Source organism: Neomonachus schauinslandi, chromosome 11 (assembly GCF_002201575.2).
Source record: "Neomonachus schauinslandi chromosome 11, ASM220157v2, whole genome shotgun sequence".
NCBI classification, from domain to species: Eukaryota; Metazoa; Chordata; class Mammalia; order Carnivora; family Phocidae; genus Neomonachus; species Neomonachus schauinslandi.
In genome coordinates this window covers 13,125,500-13,145,089 of record NC_058413.1, presented here as the reverse complement: position 1 = coordinate 13,145,089, position 19,590 = coordinate 13,125,500, and the positions used below count along the sequence as shown (strand labels likewise).

General features: G+C 39.5%; 1 protein-coding gene across 1 annotated transcript in view; it reads left to right on the top strand.

Moving 5' to 3' along the window:
* LOC110576133 (fatty acid desaturase 2-like protein FADS2B) overlaps nucleotides 1–19,590 on the top strand; it is a 41,737-nt gene that overhangs the window by 9,286 nt on the left and 12,861 nt on the right. Inside the window, exons 2-6 of the mRNA XM_021685215.1 lie at nucleotides 5,901–6,011; nucleotides 8,998–9,195; nucleotides 10,657–10,758; nucleotides 15,482–15,607; nucleotides 18,328–18,388. Coding sequence (XP_021540890.1) covers nucleotides 5,901–6,011; nucleotides 8,998–9,195; nucleotides 10,657–10,758; nucleotides 15,482–15,607; nucleotides 18,328–18,388 — 598 coding nt within the window. The remainder of the gene's footprint in view (nucleotides 1–5,900; nucleotides 6,012–8,997; nucleotides 9,196–10,656; nucleotides 10,759–15,481; nucleotides 15,608–18,327; nucleotides 18,389–19,590) is intronic.

Sequence of the window (19,590 nt, the reverse complement as noted above, 5' to 3'; positions counted from 1 at the left end):
CCCTACACCTAAAGGAGCTGGAGAAAGAACAGCAAATAAAGTCTAAACCCAACAGGAGAAGAGAAATAATAAAGATCAGAGCAGAAATCAATGAAATAGAAACCAAAAGAACAGTAGAACAGATCAACGAAACTAGGAGCTGGTTCTTTGAAAGAATTAACAAGATTGATAAACCCCTGGCCAGACTTATCAAAAAGAAAAGAGAAATGACCCAAATCAACAAAATCATGAATGAAAGAGGAGAGATCAAAACCAACACCAAAGAAATACAAACAATTATAAGAACATATTATGAGCAACTCTATGCCAGCAAATTAGATAACCTGGAAGAAATGGATGCATTCCTAGAGATGTATCAACTACCAAAACTGAACCAGGAAGAAATAGAAAACCTGAACAGACCTATAACCACTAAGGAAATTGAAGCAGTCATCAAAAATCTCCCAACAAACAAAAGCCCAGGGCCAGATGGCTTCCCAGGGGAATTCTACCAAACATTTCAAGAAGAATTAATACCTATTCTTCTGAAACTGTTCCAAAAAATAGAAATGGAAGGAAAACTTCCAAACTCGTTTTATGAGGCCACCATTACCTTGATCCCCAAACCAGACAAAGACCCCATCAAAAAGGAGAATTACAGACCAATATCCCTGATGATCATGGTTGCAAAAATTCTCACCAAAATACTAGCCAATAGGATCCAACAGTACGTTAAAAGGATTATTCACCACAACCAAGTGGGATTTATTCCTGGGCTGCAAGGTTGGTTCAACATCAGCAAATCAATCAATGTGATACAATACATTAACAAAAGAAAGAACAAGAATCATATGATAGATGCAGAAAAAGCATTTGACAAAGTACAGCATCCTTTCTTGATCAAAACTCTTCAGAGTATAGGGATAGAGGGTACAAACCTCAATATCATAAAAGCCATCTATGAAAAACCTACAGCGAATATCATTCTCAATGGGGAAAAACTGAGAGCTTTCCCCCTAAGGTCAGGAACGCGGCAGGGATGTCCACTATCACCACTGCTATTCAACATAGTATTAGAAGTCCTAGCCACAGCAATCAGACAACAAAAAGAAATAAAAGGCATCCAAATAGGCAAAGAAGAAGTCAAACTCTCACTGTTTGCAGATGATATGATACTTTATGTGGAAAACCCAAAAGGCTCCACACCAAAACTGCTAGAACTCATACAGGAATTCAGTAAAGTGGTAGGATAGAAAATCCATGCACAGAAATCAGTGGCATTCCTATACACCAACAACAAGACAGAAGAAAGAGAAATTAAGGAGTCGATCCCATTTACAATTGCACCCAAAACCATAAGATACCTAGGAATAAATCTAACCAAAGAGGCAAAGGATCTGTACTCAGAAAACTATAAAATACTCATGAAACAAATTGAGGAAGACACAAAGAAATGGAAAAACGTTCCATGCTCATGGATTGGAAGAACAAATATTGTGAAGATGTCAATGCTACCTAGAGCAATCTACACATTCAATGCAATCTCTATCAAGATACCATCCACTTTTTTCAAAGAAATGGAATAAATAATCCTAAAATTTGTATGAAACCAGAAAAGACCCCGCATAGCCAGAGGAATGTTGAAAAAGAAAAGCAAAGCTGGCGGGATCACAATTCCAGACTTCCAGCTCTATTACAAAGCTGTCATCATCAAGACAGTATGGTACTGGCACAAAAACAGACACACAGATCAATGGAACAGAATAGAGAGCCCAGAAATGGACCCTCAACTCTATGGTCAACTAATCTTCGACAAAGCAGGAAAGAATGTCCAATGGAAAAAAGACAGTCTCTTCAACAAACGGTGTTGGGAAAATTGGACAGCCACATGCAGAAGAATGAAACTGGACCATTTCCTTACACCACACACAAAAATAGACTCCAAATGGTTGAAAGACCTCAATGTGAGACAGGAGTCCATCAAAATCCTCAAGGAGAACACAGGCAGCAACCTCTTTGACCTCAGCCACAGCAACTTCTTCCTAGAAACATCGCCAAAGGCAAGGGAAGCAAGGGCAAAAATGAACTATTGGGACTTCATCAAGATAAAAAGCTTTTGCACAGCAAAAGAAACAGTCAACAAAACCAAAAGACAACTGACAGAATGGGAGAAGATATTTGCAAATGACCTAGCAGATAAAGGGCTAGTATCCAAAATCTATAAAGATCTTATCAAACTCAACACCCAAAGAACAAAGAATCCAATCAAGAAATGGGCAGAAGACATGAACAGATATTTTTCCAAAGAAGACATCCAAATGGCCAACAGACACTTGAAAAAGTGCTCAACGTCACTCAGCATCAGGGAAATCCAAATCAAAACCTCAATGAGATACCACCTCACACCAGTCAGAATGGCTAAAATTAACAAGTCAGGAAACAACAGATGTTGGCGGGGATGCGGAGAAAGGGGAACCCTCCTACACTGTTGGTGGGAATGCAAGCTGGTGCAACCACTCTGGAAAACAGTATGGAGGTTCCTCAAAAAGTTGAAAATAGAGCTACCATATGACCCAGCAATTGCACTACTGGGTATTTACCTCAAAGATACAAATGTAGGGATCCAAAGGTGTACGTGCACCCTGATGTTTATAGCAGCAATGTCCACAATAGCCAAACTGTGGAAAGAGCCAAGATGTCCATCGATAGATGAATGGATAAAGAAGAAGTGGTATATATATACAATGGAATATTATGCAGCCATCAAAAGGAATGAGATCTTGCCATTTGCAACAATGTGGATGGAACTGGAGGGTGTTATGCTGATTGAAATAAGTCAATCAGAGAAAGACATGTATCATATGACCTCACTGATATGAGGAATTCTTAATCTCAGGAAACAAACTGAGGGTTGCTGGAGTGAGGGGTGGGGTGGGAGGGATGGGGTGGCTGGGTGATAGACTATGGGGAGGGTATATGCTATGATGAGCGCTGTGAATTGTGCAAGACTGTTGAATCACAGATCTGTACCTCTGAAACAAATAATGTAATATATGTTAAGGAAAAAAAAGAAGATGATAGTAGGAGGGAAAGAATGAAGGGGGGGAAATCGGAGGGGGAGATGAACCATGAGAGATGATGGACTCTGAAAAACAAACTGAGGGTTCTAGAGGGGAGGGGGGTGGGAGGATGGGTTAGCCTGGTGATGGGTATTAAAGAGGGCAGGTTCTGCATGGAGCACTGGGTGTTATGCACAATGAATCATGGAACACTACATCAAAAACTAAAGATGTAATGTATGGTGATTAACATAACAATAAAAAAGTAAAAAAAAAAAAACCTAATGTGGAAAGACATCATTACTATCTGTTCAGCAGATACATACTGATTTTTAGCATCATCTCAAAACAATCTGGCATCATTTCTCTCTGGAGAGGCCTTTCAGGAAAAGAATTATGCATGTTAAGGCTGGAATAAACCTTTACAGCTTCATGGCTTTAAAGTCACAAAGTCTTTAGTTCAAATCTTTGCTCTACTATTTACCTATTTATTGTGGCATTGTGGACAAGATGTTTCTCTCCTCTGAGATTTGAAGAGGGAGCCTCACAGAACTTAGGTGTTGATTATGAGTTGGTCCATAGAGTGCCTTGTACATAGGATACATTCAACAGATTTTGGTACTATCCCCTATCCCCTTCCTTTTACCCCCTCTCCTTTAACAGGATTATACTATTACCCCTATATCCTTTAGCAAGATTATACTTGCCCAAGAGTGTTAATAACTTAGCTTATTTTTATAGGTCTTTCAAAAAGAGGATTTCATGACTTACACAATATCCTGCCTCTATTAGGAAATTCTTTTAATTGAATATTCTAAGACTACCTAAACTCCTTTGTTTTACTGCTCATCAGTACAATGAAAAGACTTCCACATAGCAGGACAATGCCTACTATTCTGGAAAACTCTGTAGGTTTTCAGGATCTATTATCACAGTATTGCCTGCAAATCTTGCTGGGAATCAGAAAAAAACAATGAACCCAGAAGAACATTATTGTCAGCCCACTGTTCCAGGACTCTGCATGACTGCTCAAAGTAAAATGAAATTTCAATGGCTTACCTTTCTTCTACACTCTTACCTTAATCCATCAGAATGTTTTCCATCTTAATCTGCTCCTACACAAGCAGAATATGATTTTTCACTATGGACAATCTCAAAATACTTTAATCACCTTCTTAATCATTGAATGGCTCTCTTCCTCGTTCGGGGAACTAAGTTTTAGACTTGTAGAATGTGACAGTTAAGAAACACGTTTGAAATCATATAGTGTAGCATTTCCCAAGGAAAGTATGCATAAGCAGAATGGACAGTAGAGCCTGGACTGGTTCTAGCAAATACAAAGCCCTTTTTACATCATTGACTCTAGAGATCCTTAGGTGAAGGAAGTCTAAAGAGTCGATATTGTACCCCTCTAATTAATGGTATTCATTATATAAACACCTTCTAATAAGTAGGCTTCTATGTAGTTCATTGATGTATCTAAAGTTGCTTTACACTTTGAAGATGGAGGATTCATTATATTCACTAAGTCAGAGCTCATACCACATTAGGCATTGGAATATATGAAGAAAATCTATGAATTGCTGTATTGAAGAGAATGTAGGTAGTAAGTTCTTAGCACTAGAAGTATACATACAAGAAAGATGGCTACTATGTATTGAGAATTTACCATATGCCAACTGGATTCTAGTTTATTCACTTAATCCCTACAATAACTTTATGAATTGGTTGGCTATCATCACCCTTATATTAGAGAAAATGGAAGTACAAACAGGTCAAGAGGCTTGTCCACAATTACACAGATATTAAGTAGAAACCAGAATTTAGATGTAGGAATGCCACTCCAAGGTTCACTTTCTTAGTGAAGACTATGGAACACCCAGTGCTTTAGAGTCATGTGTAAGACTTCCATGTGTTCAAGTTACAATCTTGGTCATATTTCCTCATTTTTAATCACTCCTGTCCCCAAAGCCACACTAGCAGAAAGTCTAGCATCTACCTCTTGGAGAATTCTCCTTCCCCAAAAACTGTTTAAATCCCTGGGATAGAAGAAAACATCTCTTACTTCCAAATATAAGCAGGTTATAAGAACCACCAGTGCTTCTCATAGACTCTATGAGGTGCTACTTAACATGGAGCTGACATGGGAAAAAACACAGTTGGTTACCTCTATTCTGTGCCTGGCTGTTACAAGCCCTTGCAGAGATTGTCTTAGCATTTTTTTAGAAAAAGTGACGAGACCCCTTCTGTGCCAAACTGTGCCAAGAGTTTACTACTTTAGACAACCCAGACCTCGGAGCTGTGCTCCCACGCTCTCTTGTGCACTTGTCCTACACTACCATTGTCAACTTTAACCTGTCCTTGTTTAGAAATAATGTAATTCGAAGGCTTCATTCCTCTTGGCTTTGGCCAAGAACCAAGAGGGAGATTTGATGGGAGATGGGATTTTCATAGCTAGTCGTGTTTACTCCCTGCCTCAGATAGTGTGAGCAACTTCCACCAAGCCTGATGTTGGGCTTTAAAGAGTTACCATGGCTCATTAACTCAAGCCAACTACTTCTTCTGGTGCTCAACAAAATAAAGAGTGATCTCTTTCAATGCTCAGGAATGTCCTGGCTGTGTTGGGCTTGCCTAGTGAAGCAGTGCATTAAGTAGGTGGATCTCCAGCATGAGGCTTTCCTAGAGGATTTCCAAGGGTAATTTTGATTATTCAACTTGAAACATCCACCTGGAGTTAGAAGAAATCCTCTGTAACAGAGTCTACTGATTCCCAAGATGGGCGCAGGATGAGGTAAGGAAGGGGACTATTCTGTAGGTAAGTGTGTGTCTCCTAAGCGTCTAGCAATTCTCTTTGATATACAGGATGTTTTCAGAGCCACGCACCTGAAGCCTGACATTGTAAGATTGTACCTTAAGCCACTGCTCATCGGAGAGCTTGCCCCGGGAGAGCCCAGCCAGGAGAGAAACAAAAATGTGAGTGAGGTCTTGGGACCCAGGAGCATGTGGAGGGATGGGGACAAGAGCCAGTTGACTCTTTCCTGATATATCCAAGAACAGATCATTTTCCATGAGACACCAGCCGTCATGCCTGGGTGAGCCTGCCATAACATGAATGAGTTGATTCTGCATATTTCAAAACAATGTCATCCTCCTTAGACCCTCAGAACACTTAAATTTTTGTGTAAGAAAGGAATGAAATTTTTGGTCCTGCACCAAACAGTAATTCCATGTCTCTAAGTACCTACTTCATGGCAGGCAATGTATACATACAGTTTTTTTTCAGTGGCTGCTTGTAACTGTTTGATGTCTGTGTCTATGTTTCCTGCTAAAATAAGTTCCATGAGAGCAGGGAATATGTGTATTCTGCTTATCCCTGTGTCCTCAAGAACCCATCTGCACAGGATTAGACATGTAGTAGAGACTCCATAAATAGCTATTGAATGAAAGATGTGAATATATCCTAACAACAGCCCCTTTTAAATTTGGTAAAATTATAGTCCAGGGAGAATAAATTACTTTCTGGAAGTCCCACGGTTGGTGGGTCAAAGAATTGGGACTCCAAGTCACTTCTCTGGTCCCAGTCCCTTAGGTATTCCCAAGGAAGGGTGTCACTCTTTCTTTCTCTAATACTTTGGCTACCTAAAATACTGTCTTCCAAAGGACAGGGTCTCTGTAAGATGAAACATTCACTAGGATGATTTTACATAAAGCTTAAAGGGATTTTAACTAATATTGAGCATTTTTTCTTTTTTTTTTTTTTACAATTTGTTTTGTTAAAACAGTTTACATTCTTCAGAAATAATTTGTACCAAGTGCTGATCCATATGTCACTGTGAGGAAGATAGAATAAGGATTATGTTTCTGCTTTAAGAAATGAGAAAACAAACTTGCCAAGGAACAGCAGAATCTGAGGACAAAGAACTGGTTTGGGACAGACCTCAGACAAACACTTATTCTCACCCCTCAGGTCCACGTGCATCCCGCACAGCTATGTGTCAGTACGCACAACCCTGCATTTGACAGCAAGGGCTCTGAGGCTGCACATTTGAATTCACACCCCAGCCCTGCCATAGGCTGTATGGGTTCAGGCCAGTTACTAAACCTCTCCATGACTCAGTTTCTCTCTCTCTGTAAAATAGCAACAACAGTAACACCAACCTCCTAGGAGATATTGGGGGATTATGGAAAGAATTAAAGGCATTTTAAGTTAGCACAGTGTCTGGAACATAGTAAATGCTCGATAAATTTTAGATACTATCATTATCATGAACTCAGTGGTGACACCAGCAATTGACAAACCTCCAGATATGTCCCCATCATTTAGAGAAGGAGGCTCTCGGTTTAAAAAGAGAAAGTGATGCAGAGCTTAATTGTTTTTCCTAAAATTTTCTCAATGGAAAAGAAAGTCCACTAATGGTTGAGAGCTGTAAGACAACCATTCATTATCTAAAAGAGTATTGGTCTCTGAGGGAAAAGGTCTGCTGTAAATTTTCTTTAGTACATCTATATGGATACACAGATATACATATTCGTGTGTGTGTAAAATAACACATATATACTCAGATATATGCATATAGACAATTAGTTTGAGCACAACACTTGGGTCAGGTAGCATAAGTTGAAGCCCTGCATCTGTCACTGACTTGCTGATTTCAGAGCAGTCACTCTTTTGGGCTTGCTGACCTCCTACTCTGTACAATAAATGGTTTGGAAAAGATGACCAGGATGGAAGGCACTCTAAGAGATGGCCTCTTAAGATTATCCATGGCTACCAGAATTCCGAAGTTGATGGCAGCTTGAGAAATGAACCTAGGCAGCAGATCTTTTAAAAGTTGAATCAGTGAATTTTGAAATGAAAATGTTTGCTTCTAGAATTGTTCACAGCTTTTTCTTTTGATACTGCAAATGTCTCTCCTTTGGTGTATCTGAACCATCCTGCTCTCTTTCTTATACCCTGGTCACTGTGTCAACTGTCCTGGTTTCAAACCCATTAGTCGTTAAGCTAAAAGATATCTCTTCCCAGACCTTGCACTGATTCTCCAGTCTGATTGGCAAGCTGGTAAACCAATACTACCCTTGTACATACACACACATGCACGTACACCTGTTACACATAGAACCAGGACCCCCATACAGGGCAACAGACACACACTAACACCACCAGAGATCCTGCCTTGTTTCTGGGGCTCCATCAAGCAGCTCACAGGAAAGTCATCCTTTGAGCTAATCTAAGTGAACTGTATTTTGATGTCATCATCTTTAATGAAAGAGCCCTTCACACATACTAAACTGCTGATGACATAGAAAACGCTGTGTAAACCGTACCCCTAAGTATGGGGTACCCATATAGACAATAGCATAATCAGAGGTCAATCAACACCTGAAACAATACTGATGGTTTAAAAGGCAACTGTTAGGGGCACCTGGGTGGTTCAGTCAGTTAAGCATCTGCCTGCAGCTCATGTTATGATCCCAGAGTCCCTGGATTGGGATTGAGCCCCACATTAGTCTCCCTGCTCAGCGGAGAATCTGCTTCTCCCTCTCCCTCTGCCCCTCCCCCTGCTCATGCACTCTCTCTCTCTCAAATAAATAAAATCTTAAATAAAAATAATAAATAAATAAATAAAAGGCAACTGTTAGACACAATAACCACCCCCACCCCCCAAAACAAACCCCATTCTGAGTTCCAAAACAGTTTGAAGACAGTTTACAAATCACTACTCATCTTTCTCTTCTCCAGGAAAAAAAAAAAATATATATATATATATATATAATCATAACCTTTTTAAAAGGTTTTGTTTGCTCATGGTTTTATGTTTTTAATTTTGCCCAATTAAACATTAATATCAATAAATTTCTATTCATTAAGGTATTAATAAGCTAATAAAATAGATTATTCACTGTGTTCATTTGTGTTCCCTGAGGGAACTAATTCCTTCCCTGAATATTTATTTCTCAGTCCCAGTTGGTGGAAGATTTCCAAGAATTGCGAAGAACATTAGAGGCCATGAACATGTTCAAGGCCAACCGGGTGTTCCTCTTCCTTCACTTGGCCCAGATCTTGATTTTGGAGACCCTGGCTTGGCTAATGGTGTGGCATTTTGGCAATGGCTGGCTTGTGACAATATTCATTTCCTTCCTTCTCGTAATTTCCCAGGTAAGCAGGTAGCCGAAGCTCAGGCAGTGGCTTAGAGGGAAGGTTTAAAATGTTTCCTTCTCTCTTTAGACTGGCACCAGCTGCTGCCTAACACTTCCTGGCAAGCTTCTCATCAGTGACTGACACACCTTGCCAGACCCCAGTTCTTTTTTCTGTAAAAGTGGGATAACAATTGTTTCTGGAAATATTCTAGACTAAACAAGTTAATGTGTAAAATGCCTAGCACAGTGACTGGCACATAGGAAATATTCAATTTATGACACGTGCTACTTTTCACCCAATTCTCTACATACCAGTTTAGTAACTGAAGTCCTTTCTCAGCCATGTAACACTCACTTTTATCTTGTATTCATCTTCCAACCAATAAAGAGATAGAGGCAAACCAAGAAACAGAATCTCAACTACAGAGAACACATTGACAGTTGCCAGAGAGGAGGGGAGTGAGGGGGTGGGTAAAATAGGTCACGGGAACTAAGGAAGGCACTTGTGATGAACACTATGGGGGTTGCATGCAAGTGTTGAATCACTATATTATACACCTGAACCTAATATTATACTGTATGTTAACTAACTGGAATTTAAATTTTAAAAAGAGAATGTATGGATTCCACCATAAATGATAATCAACTGGCACATAGCACAACATTTGTTAAATCTTTGTTGAATGAAGTATGAATCTCTGAACATGGCCTTCTGTGAGCTCAACACTGTGTTGTGGACATGACAGGAAATGCACCTGGTTCCTGCCTTTGGGAAAAGAGTCTTCAAGTGCAGGAGATTGATGTTCAAATTGCTAAACATACTACATGACAAAATGACATTAATGCCAAGAAGAGGAACAAGCGTGTGCTGTTGAAGCAGTAAGAGGCATTTAATTCTCATTGGAATATCTAGGGTAGGTTTCAATGTTAATTCCAGAATTTTATGTTAATTTTTTTTTCTTGAAATGTCAACTTGCTTTTATTGAAAAGCAATTCTTTTGGAAACTGGAAAGGAAACAAACATTTTTTGGTGCTTAGCATAAGCCAGGCACTTTGTAGGTATTTAAGTTACCCGATGGTCCATGAGTAAGGTATTATTATCCCTACTTATCATATGAAGAGTTGAGGTTCAGATTACTGAGTATCTTGCCAAGATCCATGCAACACATACACAGTGAAGAACAGTTGAGAACCCAAATCTGCCTGACTCCAAAGGCCGTACTCTTTCTAATTCTCACTGGAAGATTTTGACAGTGGCAAGGAAAATGTTCTAAGCTGTAAGAACCCCATAGACAAAGGCACACAAGTGGGAAAGAATGCACCATGTGGGAAATAGAAAGTGACTGTGGCTGGGGGTCAGATGAGATCTCCCACCGTTCCTCTCCAAAGGGCTCCTGAGTCTACAAGCAGGCTTATTTATTAATTTCTTCTTGACCTCCCTCCCCTTCCAACTTCTCTAAAAACAACTTCTCCCTTCTAGGGTCAGAGTTCATTTCTGCAGCATGACACGGGACACCTTTCCATGTTTACGAAGTCCAAGTGGAACCACCTGATGCAGAAATTTCTGTTGAGTCATCTCAAGGTACAGGATGTTAGGGGGCGCCTGGGTGGCTCAGTTGGTTAAGCGACTGCCTTCAGCTCCGGTCATGATCCTGGAGTCCTGGGATCGAGTCCCACATCAGGCTCCCTGCTCGGCGGGGGGTCTGCTTCTCCCTCTGATCCTCTTCCCTCTCGTGCTCTCTGTCTCTCATTCTCTCTCTCTCAAATAAATAAATAAAATCTTTAAAAAAAAAAAGGTACAGGATGTTAGGGGAGTGTGATGGGATTCTCAAATATCATTTCCTAATGCAGTGGTTTCCAAGTTTGGGCACTCATGTCAGTAAAAAATGTTTGTGCACAAATAGATTTGCAAGTAAGTGTAAATATACTAATAATGTAGATACTATATATATGCTAATATGTATATAGTGTTATAGCATATATGTTAAAATAAGGATGTTAAATTTTTAAGAGGAAAGGTTTATTTTTATATAGGAAGTTCCAACATCTTTTCTTACCCTAATAAACTCTTTGGCCCAATCCCTGGAACCCCATTAAGAAACCACCTCAGAGGAGAAGGACTGTGCCTTGTAAAATCATGAATGGGAGTGTTCATAGAAGAATCTGAACATTTACTGCTGGGAAGCTACAGGAATCCAGAAAGCCTGATTAGTCTTGGAAGGATAGGGTATGAAGAAATAAAGGAAAGACTGCAGAATAGATAAAAGTGAAGAGAAAGAGAATGGACAAGAAAGGTCAGATGGTACCATTCAAGAGTTGAGGATTGCGAACCCCAGACTTCTGGAAAAAGCAGTGGTTATGATGGTAGTTGATTTTGTCTCCCCTCCCAACCCAAACATAAGTTCTAGGAGGGCAGGCACATTGTCCTATGTGCCCCTGCAATGCAGCTAGCAGAGTTCCTGGTGCATATTAGGCCTTCAATAGCATTTGTTGAGTGGATGAATGGATGGATGGATGGATGGATGGATGGATGGATGGATGTGTGAACCAAGGTAACAGAACAGGACTGCTAGAAGTGGGTTCTAGCCTGGCTATGTGTGATATTGACTGAGTCATATACTATCTCTGGCTTTCAGTGTTCTCATCTCTAATATTAGGACTTAAACTGAATCTCTGCTCTTCTACAACATTCTAGGATTTATTGACTATGTACTCTGGCCCAAAAGGGAGGAAGTGCATCTAAGGCTTCCACTAAGCTAAATCTTGCATTCGAGCCAGGTCACTTTAGGAAAAACTCATAAGCACTGACTCAGAGCCTATTTGTTTTGCCCTAACACACTGGTTTTATTTTGAACTGGAAGATACTTAAAATCACAGTTTTATCAACCCTCTTTCCGGTTGAGCAAACTAAGTTTAATTAGATTAAATAGCACAGAGTTGGATCTAGATTCATATTAGAATTATGTCTGTTACTCAAAATGCTTAGAATGAATAATATATTGTCATTTTATGTGACAAGTCTCATTTAACTGGAAAATTCCTGTAGGTACACTGCTCTGCCTTCTATCCACCAGTGCTAGATTGACAAAGTGTTTCTGTATTCACCCCGAATTCTTTACCACAGAATAAAAACAAAGACAGTTTCTTCTGTCCTTGTGAGAATTAGGTAATAGGCTCTCCAGTTCTCTCTGTTTTGAGGAAGTCAGAGGAAAAGGGGGACTCGTGTGCCCCGGAGATAATTGACAGTTGACATGGTGCCAGTATAGGTAATATTTAAAGCTCCATCCTTGCTGGTGCTTTTAAAAAGTCACTGCTTTCCCATTGGTCCAAATTCTTACACTGCTCTCTCTCTCTGTAAACTGTGTTGCCAGAAACAATTTTGCACTAGTTGAAATGAATATAACCTTGATGACTCATGAACGGAGTAAGTAAATGGGAAATGCTCTAAAGGCAAATTGAGTGTACTCTGCCTTTTTTGCAGGCAAAACCAGTGATTCATGAGAAAAATGAATATAAGCTTCACTCTGTGCAGGAGAGAAAACTATCTGTGGGAAGGAAAGGAAGGCAGGAGGGAGGTAACAAAGAAAATTATAAGAAGCAACACCTTCACCTTCTACGTACATCACAATTTTAAATTTCAAAACTTGATTTCATGTCAATTTACCCTCCCCCTGGAAAAGCACAGATATTGAGATTGGGGGGGGGAATTTTTTTTCACTCACTGCACTAAGTAAATGTGTATGTCTGGTCTTCATAATATTTGTGCAATAAAAGAGCCCTTCTGAAAGCACACTGCCAAATATCTGCACACATTTTGGACTTCTGTGCAAAGCCAAAATCCAAATGGACTCCCTGTAGCATATCTTTCAATTGCCCTCCCCCAACACCCACACATTTTGAAAACTATAAGAATCAAGTATGTCACAGGGACAAAGAGACAAAATATTTGATACTAAGACCTACCTTGAAAATCTGGCCTATCATCTCCATGACTACATCTGAAAATAATTTGGGGGAGGAGTGTCAAGCATGTAATCCTCTTCCTATCTATTTCACAGATGAGGATTTTGCCCAAGCCCACACACATCCAGCAGCAGGGATTTGAATTCAAGCCAACAAATGCCTGAAGCCAAGGCTTGGATTCCTTAGACAGCACCAGGAAAGGACCTCACTTGGAAATAAGAAATGATTTAGGGTAGTTTCTAGATGGCATTTGGTGTGGGCAGCCTAGCCTATTTGCATGCAGCTGATAATCTTCACTTCCCCATGGATCAGTCTATCCTTTGGCTCCAGTAATTGTGGCTTCCAGACCCGGGGTGAGGGTAGCACCTGCTGCTTTAGATCACACCCATAATTACTCTGACCACTGTTCTAAAACTTCAGAACCTTGAGCTGTCAAGATCTGCCCCCCGACCTATCATGAATCAAAACTTGTCTCTCCTATTACCAGTTTCCACAGATAGTCATGACTGCAAAGGTACAGTCAGCTGGTGGAAGGGCCAAAATGTTGGTTCTCAAAAGATTTAATTAACAAAGTGAATCATTGCTTATCACAGTGTCCTTATGTGCTTACTGGTCCCATTGAGGTTGTATATTTCATAAGTGCGGGAACCCCATTTTATCACATCTGACTTTATATTCCAAGTGCTTGGCTCCATGTCTGATGCATGGGATGTACTTCAAAATAAATAATGAATGGGTCAATAAAAGGGCAAATGCACAGCTGTAAGAGTGACTGGGGGGTAGGCAGTTTGATGGGAGAAGCACAGAGCGCAATGGAGCCCCAGAAGGGGGAATAAAAATTGATGAATACACATTGAGTTTGACATATCATGAGCCATCCAAAAGGAAGTGTTTGGAAAATGACTGCCCTTTCAAACATGAGGTTCAGGGGAGAGACCTGGGATGGAGGAAGAGAGATTTCACTAATGGATGGTAGGGAGTGGGTTAGAGGTGAAAAGAGACTATCTCTCCTGATGGATGGGGTCAGGAGGAGTTTGCTAAGAGAGGACTCTGCAAAAGGACCATGGAAAGACAAGGTTAACAGTTGCAGATTTTCAAACATGCCCATCCCCCTCTACAGCAGATATCAGTGTCTAGACCAGCATAGTCCAACAGAAATATAATGCAAGCTACATTAAAATGACATAAATCATTTTAAATTTTCTAATAGCCAAATTTTAAAAGGTACCTTTATTACCCCATGTATATATTCAAAATATTATCAGTTCAACATGTAATCAATAGAAAACTCATTAATATGTATCTTACACTCCTTTTTTCATCCTGAGTCTCAAAATCTAGTATTATACACATACAGCCCATCTTAATTTGACTGGTCATATTTCAAATGCTCAATAACCAGCATGTGGCTCATGGTTACTGTATTGAACAGTGAAGATCTAAAATACATATAGGCCAGTTACTGAGAGAGGTCAAATATGCAATAAAAACACAAATGCTCTTCATTCTTCCATAGTGATTAATGTAATAGGGGAAAAGAGGAGAAATTGAATATCTCAATATGCCAACATTTCACATACATCATCTCATGTCTCCACAAACAACTCATGGAGGTAATTGTCATTATATTACATTTACTGAAGATGGAATAGAGCCTCAAAGAGGGTGATATTTACCAAAACCACACAACAGTATTTATACATCCAGGATGTACTTCCAAATCTTAGCTCTATTAAAACCTTCAGACTGTCATTGAGAGAGAGAAAATCACAAACAACCTAATCAGAGATGATTTGAGCTTGGCATCAATTCAAATATTTTTATTCTAATTTATTTTTATATGAGAGCATTGAAGCCTGAACATCCAATGATCTGAGCCAAGTCCCCCTAAGAAATCATTTCAGATCCATGATTCTTTGAAATACTCATTAAAGCAGGATTCCTAGCACCATTGTTCCCCCAGAGCTAATTAAAATTTAAGAGCTGAGTTTCTTTATTTGTAAAATAAGAATACTCACTGCCCTACCCACCTTTAGAATTTTTTTAAATGAGGAACCCCCTCCAAAGAAAGGGAGATGGGAAAACACCTCATTGCAACAGGTTTTTATGAAATTTCATGATCAGGAGTTGCATTAGTCTGAATTTGTGTTCCTGGATCAGATAATTATTTGTTTGTAGCTTTTGAAAGCCTTTGTCCAATGTGTCATTCTGTGGCCCAGAAGCAAGTTCAAGAAGCTCAGATATCTTACTTTGACTTTAGAGATGCATGTAAAAAACTCTTGAGAGAGAAGGACATTTCAGAAGAGAAATCTCACCACTAATGAACCCTCTCTTCTCCTCAGGGCCTATCAACAAAATGGTGGAATTACCAACACTTCCAACATCATGTAAAACCTAACATCTACCCCAAAGACCCAGATATTAATGTGGGCCCACTTTTCCTGGTTGGAGATTTACAACCTGTCAAGGTATGTTTAGAATTCCCAAGCACATGAGAAATGTTCCTGGAAGTGGTTCCTGGAAACATCTATGGTCTTGTCCAGGAAAAATCAAGTGGGAGATTCCCACTTCAAGCACATTCTCAGAGCATGTCTCTTTCTTTTAAGTCCAGGACACAAATGTGAGATAACCAAATCTGGGGTTGTTTGAATAGAAGGAGATGTAGAGCATGTGATTCTAGACCTTAAAGGGCATCCGGCCAACCTCCTACAACAGGAAATATGATAAGCCATATCATCCTGCTTGAGCAATCCCAGTGACAGACAGATCCCTGCCCAATGGCCATCACTACCTCTGAGGAAACACAAGATGTTAGATAGTGAACCAGATGGCTAAGGTTGACAATGACTCTCCAAAGTTTAATGAGGATATGGAGACATTCATTCAGAAAAAAACATGTCAGTACCTTCAGTAAGCATTAAATCACAAATACCTGAATAACTAGTTATCTCAACTAATTCTAGCTCAGGTGGAAAAAGCTATGCTGGTATTTTTAGTTCATGTTTATTTGGTTCATTTATACATGAACCACAGGCCAAATGCTTTGTAGGACACTGAGAGATCTCACCTCTAATTTGGACTTCTTAAACAATAGAAAAAGGAGGGGAAAAGTCAATTCCAGAATTTCTCAGTTGCTGAGTTTTTTTGTAACCTCAACTTAAAATCATCATGTGAAGGACTTTTACCAAATTTTTTAGGAGAAAGTCTTACTTCAACAAAGAGGTACAAGGATAATCACAGAAAGGTATTTCTCCTCCAAGGGAAATGATAGATCCTGGTACTTAGAAAGAGGCTGCTATTTCCTAAAAGAATTTAGGAGTTTTATTAAAATAAAAGAGTATAGCTCTGTCAGTTGCTGCCTGCACTTGGCGCCACATAAACCAAAAATTGTGCAACTTTTTGAAAATAAGTTTTCCCAGGTTTGGAAGACCCAACCTTCTCCACCTGAATTAAGAACCAGTCTCTTGACTAGATTTAAAAAAAAAAGTCTTTGGCTGTGATCATGAATTGGTTGCTTTTGACAATGGCTCCACAATCAAGTTGGACCTCTCTGATGGTTGTGGACTCCTATACTCATCACCAAAATTGTGACACTGATTTCTCTAATCATCCCCACAGAGCAAGGATTTGTCTTACTGAATTTTATGAAGCAGGCAGACCCTCTCCACAAGTACCTTCTTTAGGGCTATGCTCAATACATATGCTACCTCTTTACAAATGATGGAGGTCACCTGTCCTAGTTTTACAGCTGTTCTTGGGACATGTCCATAGACCTTAGGGTTCTATGTGATATAATTTCACAGCTACTGTCCAAAGCATTGCTTAAAATTATTTAAACTCTAAAATTCAGTTGTCTGACATAAAAAATGATTCTGAAGAGCCCTGAACTTTCCCTTCCTTCTCATTTTACTGCCAACCTTTCTACCTATGCTCATGTTCTGGAAGACGTAGAGCCCTCCTTTGGGAATGATACTCAAAATCAGTCCTCCATCTAGGTGTGCCATCTCCCAGGAATTTTCCACCTGCTCTTTTTTCCATGTTTCTCACTACTTAAATATCTGGAGGTTTGGAAGTAACTGCAAACAGCTCTTACTATATCATCACCATGATATTTCTTTTTATCTATGACAGTAAGAAAAGAAAGAGTCAACCCTGCTATCCAAATAGGAAAAGAAGTGTATATGTAGGAGGGAAGGTATAACAGAATGGGGGAGAGAAGAAATCAAATGCTGCCCATAGTGTTGTGACCAAGTGAACTATAGTAAAAATATAGAGATATAAACTTTCATTCATTCATTCATTCTTTCTTTCAACTAAAGATTTATTGTATTGTCTACTAGGTATTGGAGATATAACCAATACCTCTATGCCTCCCCTCGGGGGTATTTGCTGCCCTTGTGTGCTGAGCACAGACTAAATTAACTAAGCAGATTCCTAGAAAATGAATCAAATTCCCAGTATTAAGATTATATGTAGGGGTGTCTGGGTAGCTCAGTCGGTTAAGCATCTGACTTGATTTTGGATCATGATCTCAAAGTTGTGAGATCAAACCCCACTTCAGCTCTGCACTGGGCATGGAACCTGCTTAAGATTCTCTCTCTCCCTCTCCCTGCCCCTCCCTCCCCCCTAAAAAGATATATGTAATATCATTGTGCCTTAGAAATAGTAAATCACAGTGTAAGATCCATGATAAGAACATAAAGGAGAGAAGATGGGACAGATAAGAGGGGCCATGCCTATATCTTTTACCACATGATCATTTGATAAATATCTGTTGGATGAATGGATGGAGATGGAGACTGAGCTTCAAGCAGAATTCTAAACACCACAGTTAAGATGAGCTAGGAAAACTCAGCAGAAATATTTCTTTTGATCACCACTCCACTCCATATAAGTACAAAAAGTTTCAAAATGGCTTCCATAGGAAATTTTTTTTTAATCACAATCCCCATAGTCAAATGTGAGAATTACCCACACTTAATTAAAGCAAAAAGATGCCTCAGTATTTCCTCTTATTACAGTTCTGGTTCTTCTAGTGCCTCAAATTTGACAGCCAACAAACTCTGACCAGATGGCTCTTTCTATAGAGATTTTAGACACACACAAACACACACACACAGCATTGTCCTTAAGTGTAATGACCAGAAGTCTTGTCTCTTATTTTAGTTTTATTTCTCTCTCCATTCAGTATGGCAAGAAGAAAATCAAATACATTGACTATGAAAAGCAGCACCTGTATTTCTACATGGGTTAGTCTCCAAGTGGCTCCAGGCCACATTCTTTATCATCCTGTCAAATCAAGCCAGATGGCATGATTGCAGTGCTCTCACAGAGAGACCAGCCCATGTCTTCTTGTGACTGGGAAAAGCAGCATGTCTTATTTCAGGCTTCTTGGGGCAAAACTCTGAAAAGGAAAATGGAAAAGCAAATAGACATTTTTAATGTGCATCTCATGAGATGCTTCAAGAGAGATGGAAGTCACGATGCCAACCAAGAGATCTTGCATCTGGGACTCTTGTCCTTGAAAGACTAAACACCGTTCAAGAAGAAAAGAATAGTGGTATTTGGATAGGGAAGAAAAAGAGATAAGAAAAGAATGCCAGAGGATTGACAGTGTGAAGCCAGAAAATGTAGTCTCAGGAATAAAAGGCACCTGTAAAGCTTCTGTGTGAAAGAGAGGTGGCTACTCCCATGGCCTACCTACAGCTGCAGAAGATATTTTGGTGGACAAAGACATGTAGATACGTGTCAGTATAATTTTACTTTTAAGGTAGTAATTAAAATGGCCCAAGCAGCAAAATTTATTAATATTCAACTATAGGGCGCCTGGGTGGCTCAGTTGGTTAAGCGACTGCCTTCGGCTCAGGTCATGATCCTGGAGTCCTGGGATCGAGTCCCGCATCGGGCTTCCTGCTCGGCAGGGAGTCTGCTTCTCCCTCTGACCCTCCTCCCTCTCATGCTCTCTGTCTCTCATTCTCTCTCTCTCAAATAAATAAATAAAATCTTTTTAAAAAAAATATTCTACTACAAACAGCCTAAAATTAGCATGATAATTTTTTTTACAGAAAGCCAATATTTGAACAATCAACTGTAAAGATGCTTTAAAACACAAAATAAAACCTTCCATCTTTCAAAGTGTATTTTGTAAGATAAAGGGTTTTTAAATTCTAAGCTGGTGTCATTGACATCAAAAAGCTTTCAAGAACAGCATAGCTGTTAAGACATAGAACTTTGTTCAGTTTCTCAGTGGAGAACAGTTGGTATTTCTATTCAATGTTTGAAGTTCAATAATCCTGCAAATGTTTAAACTCCCACCTCATAAACACAAGTCACTGGAAATCCTTTATGATAGTTGCACCCAATATAAGTGAAAATCACATGTATGTACAAATATATATATAATAAATCTGGGTTCAGGCTTGAAAGAAAATCACATGTATGTACAAATATA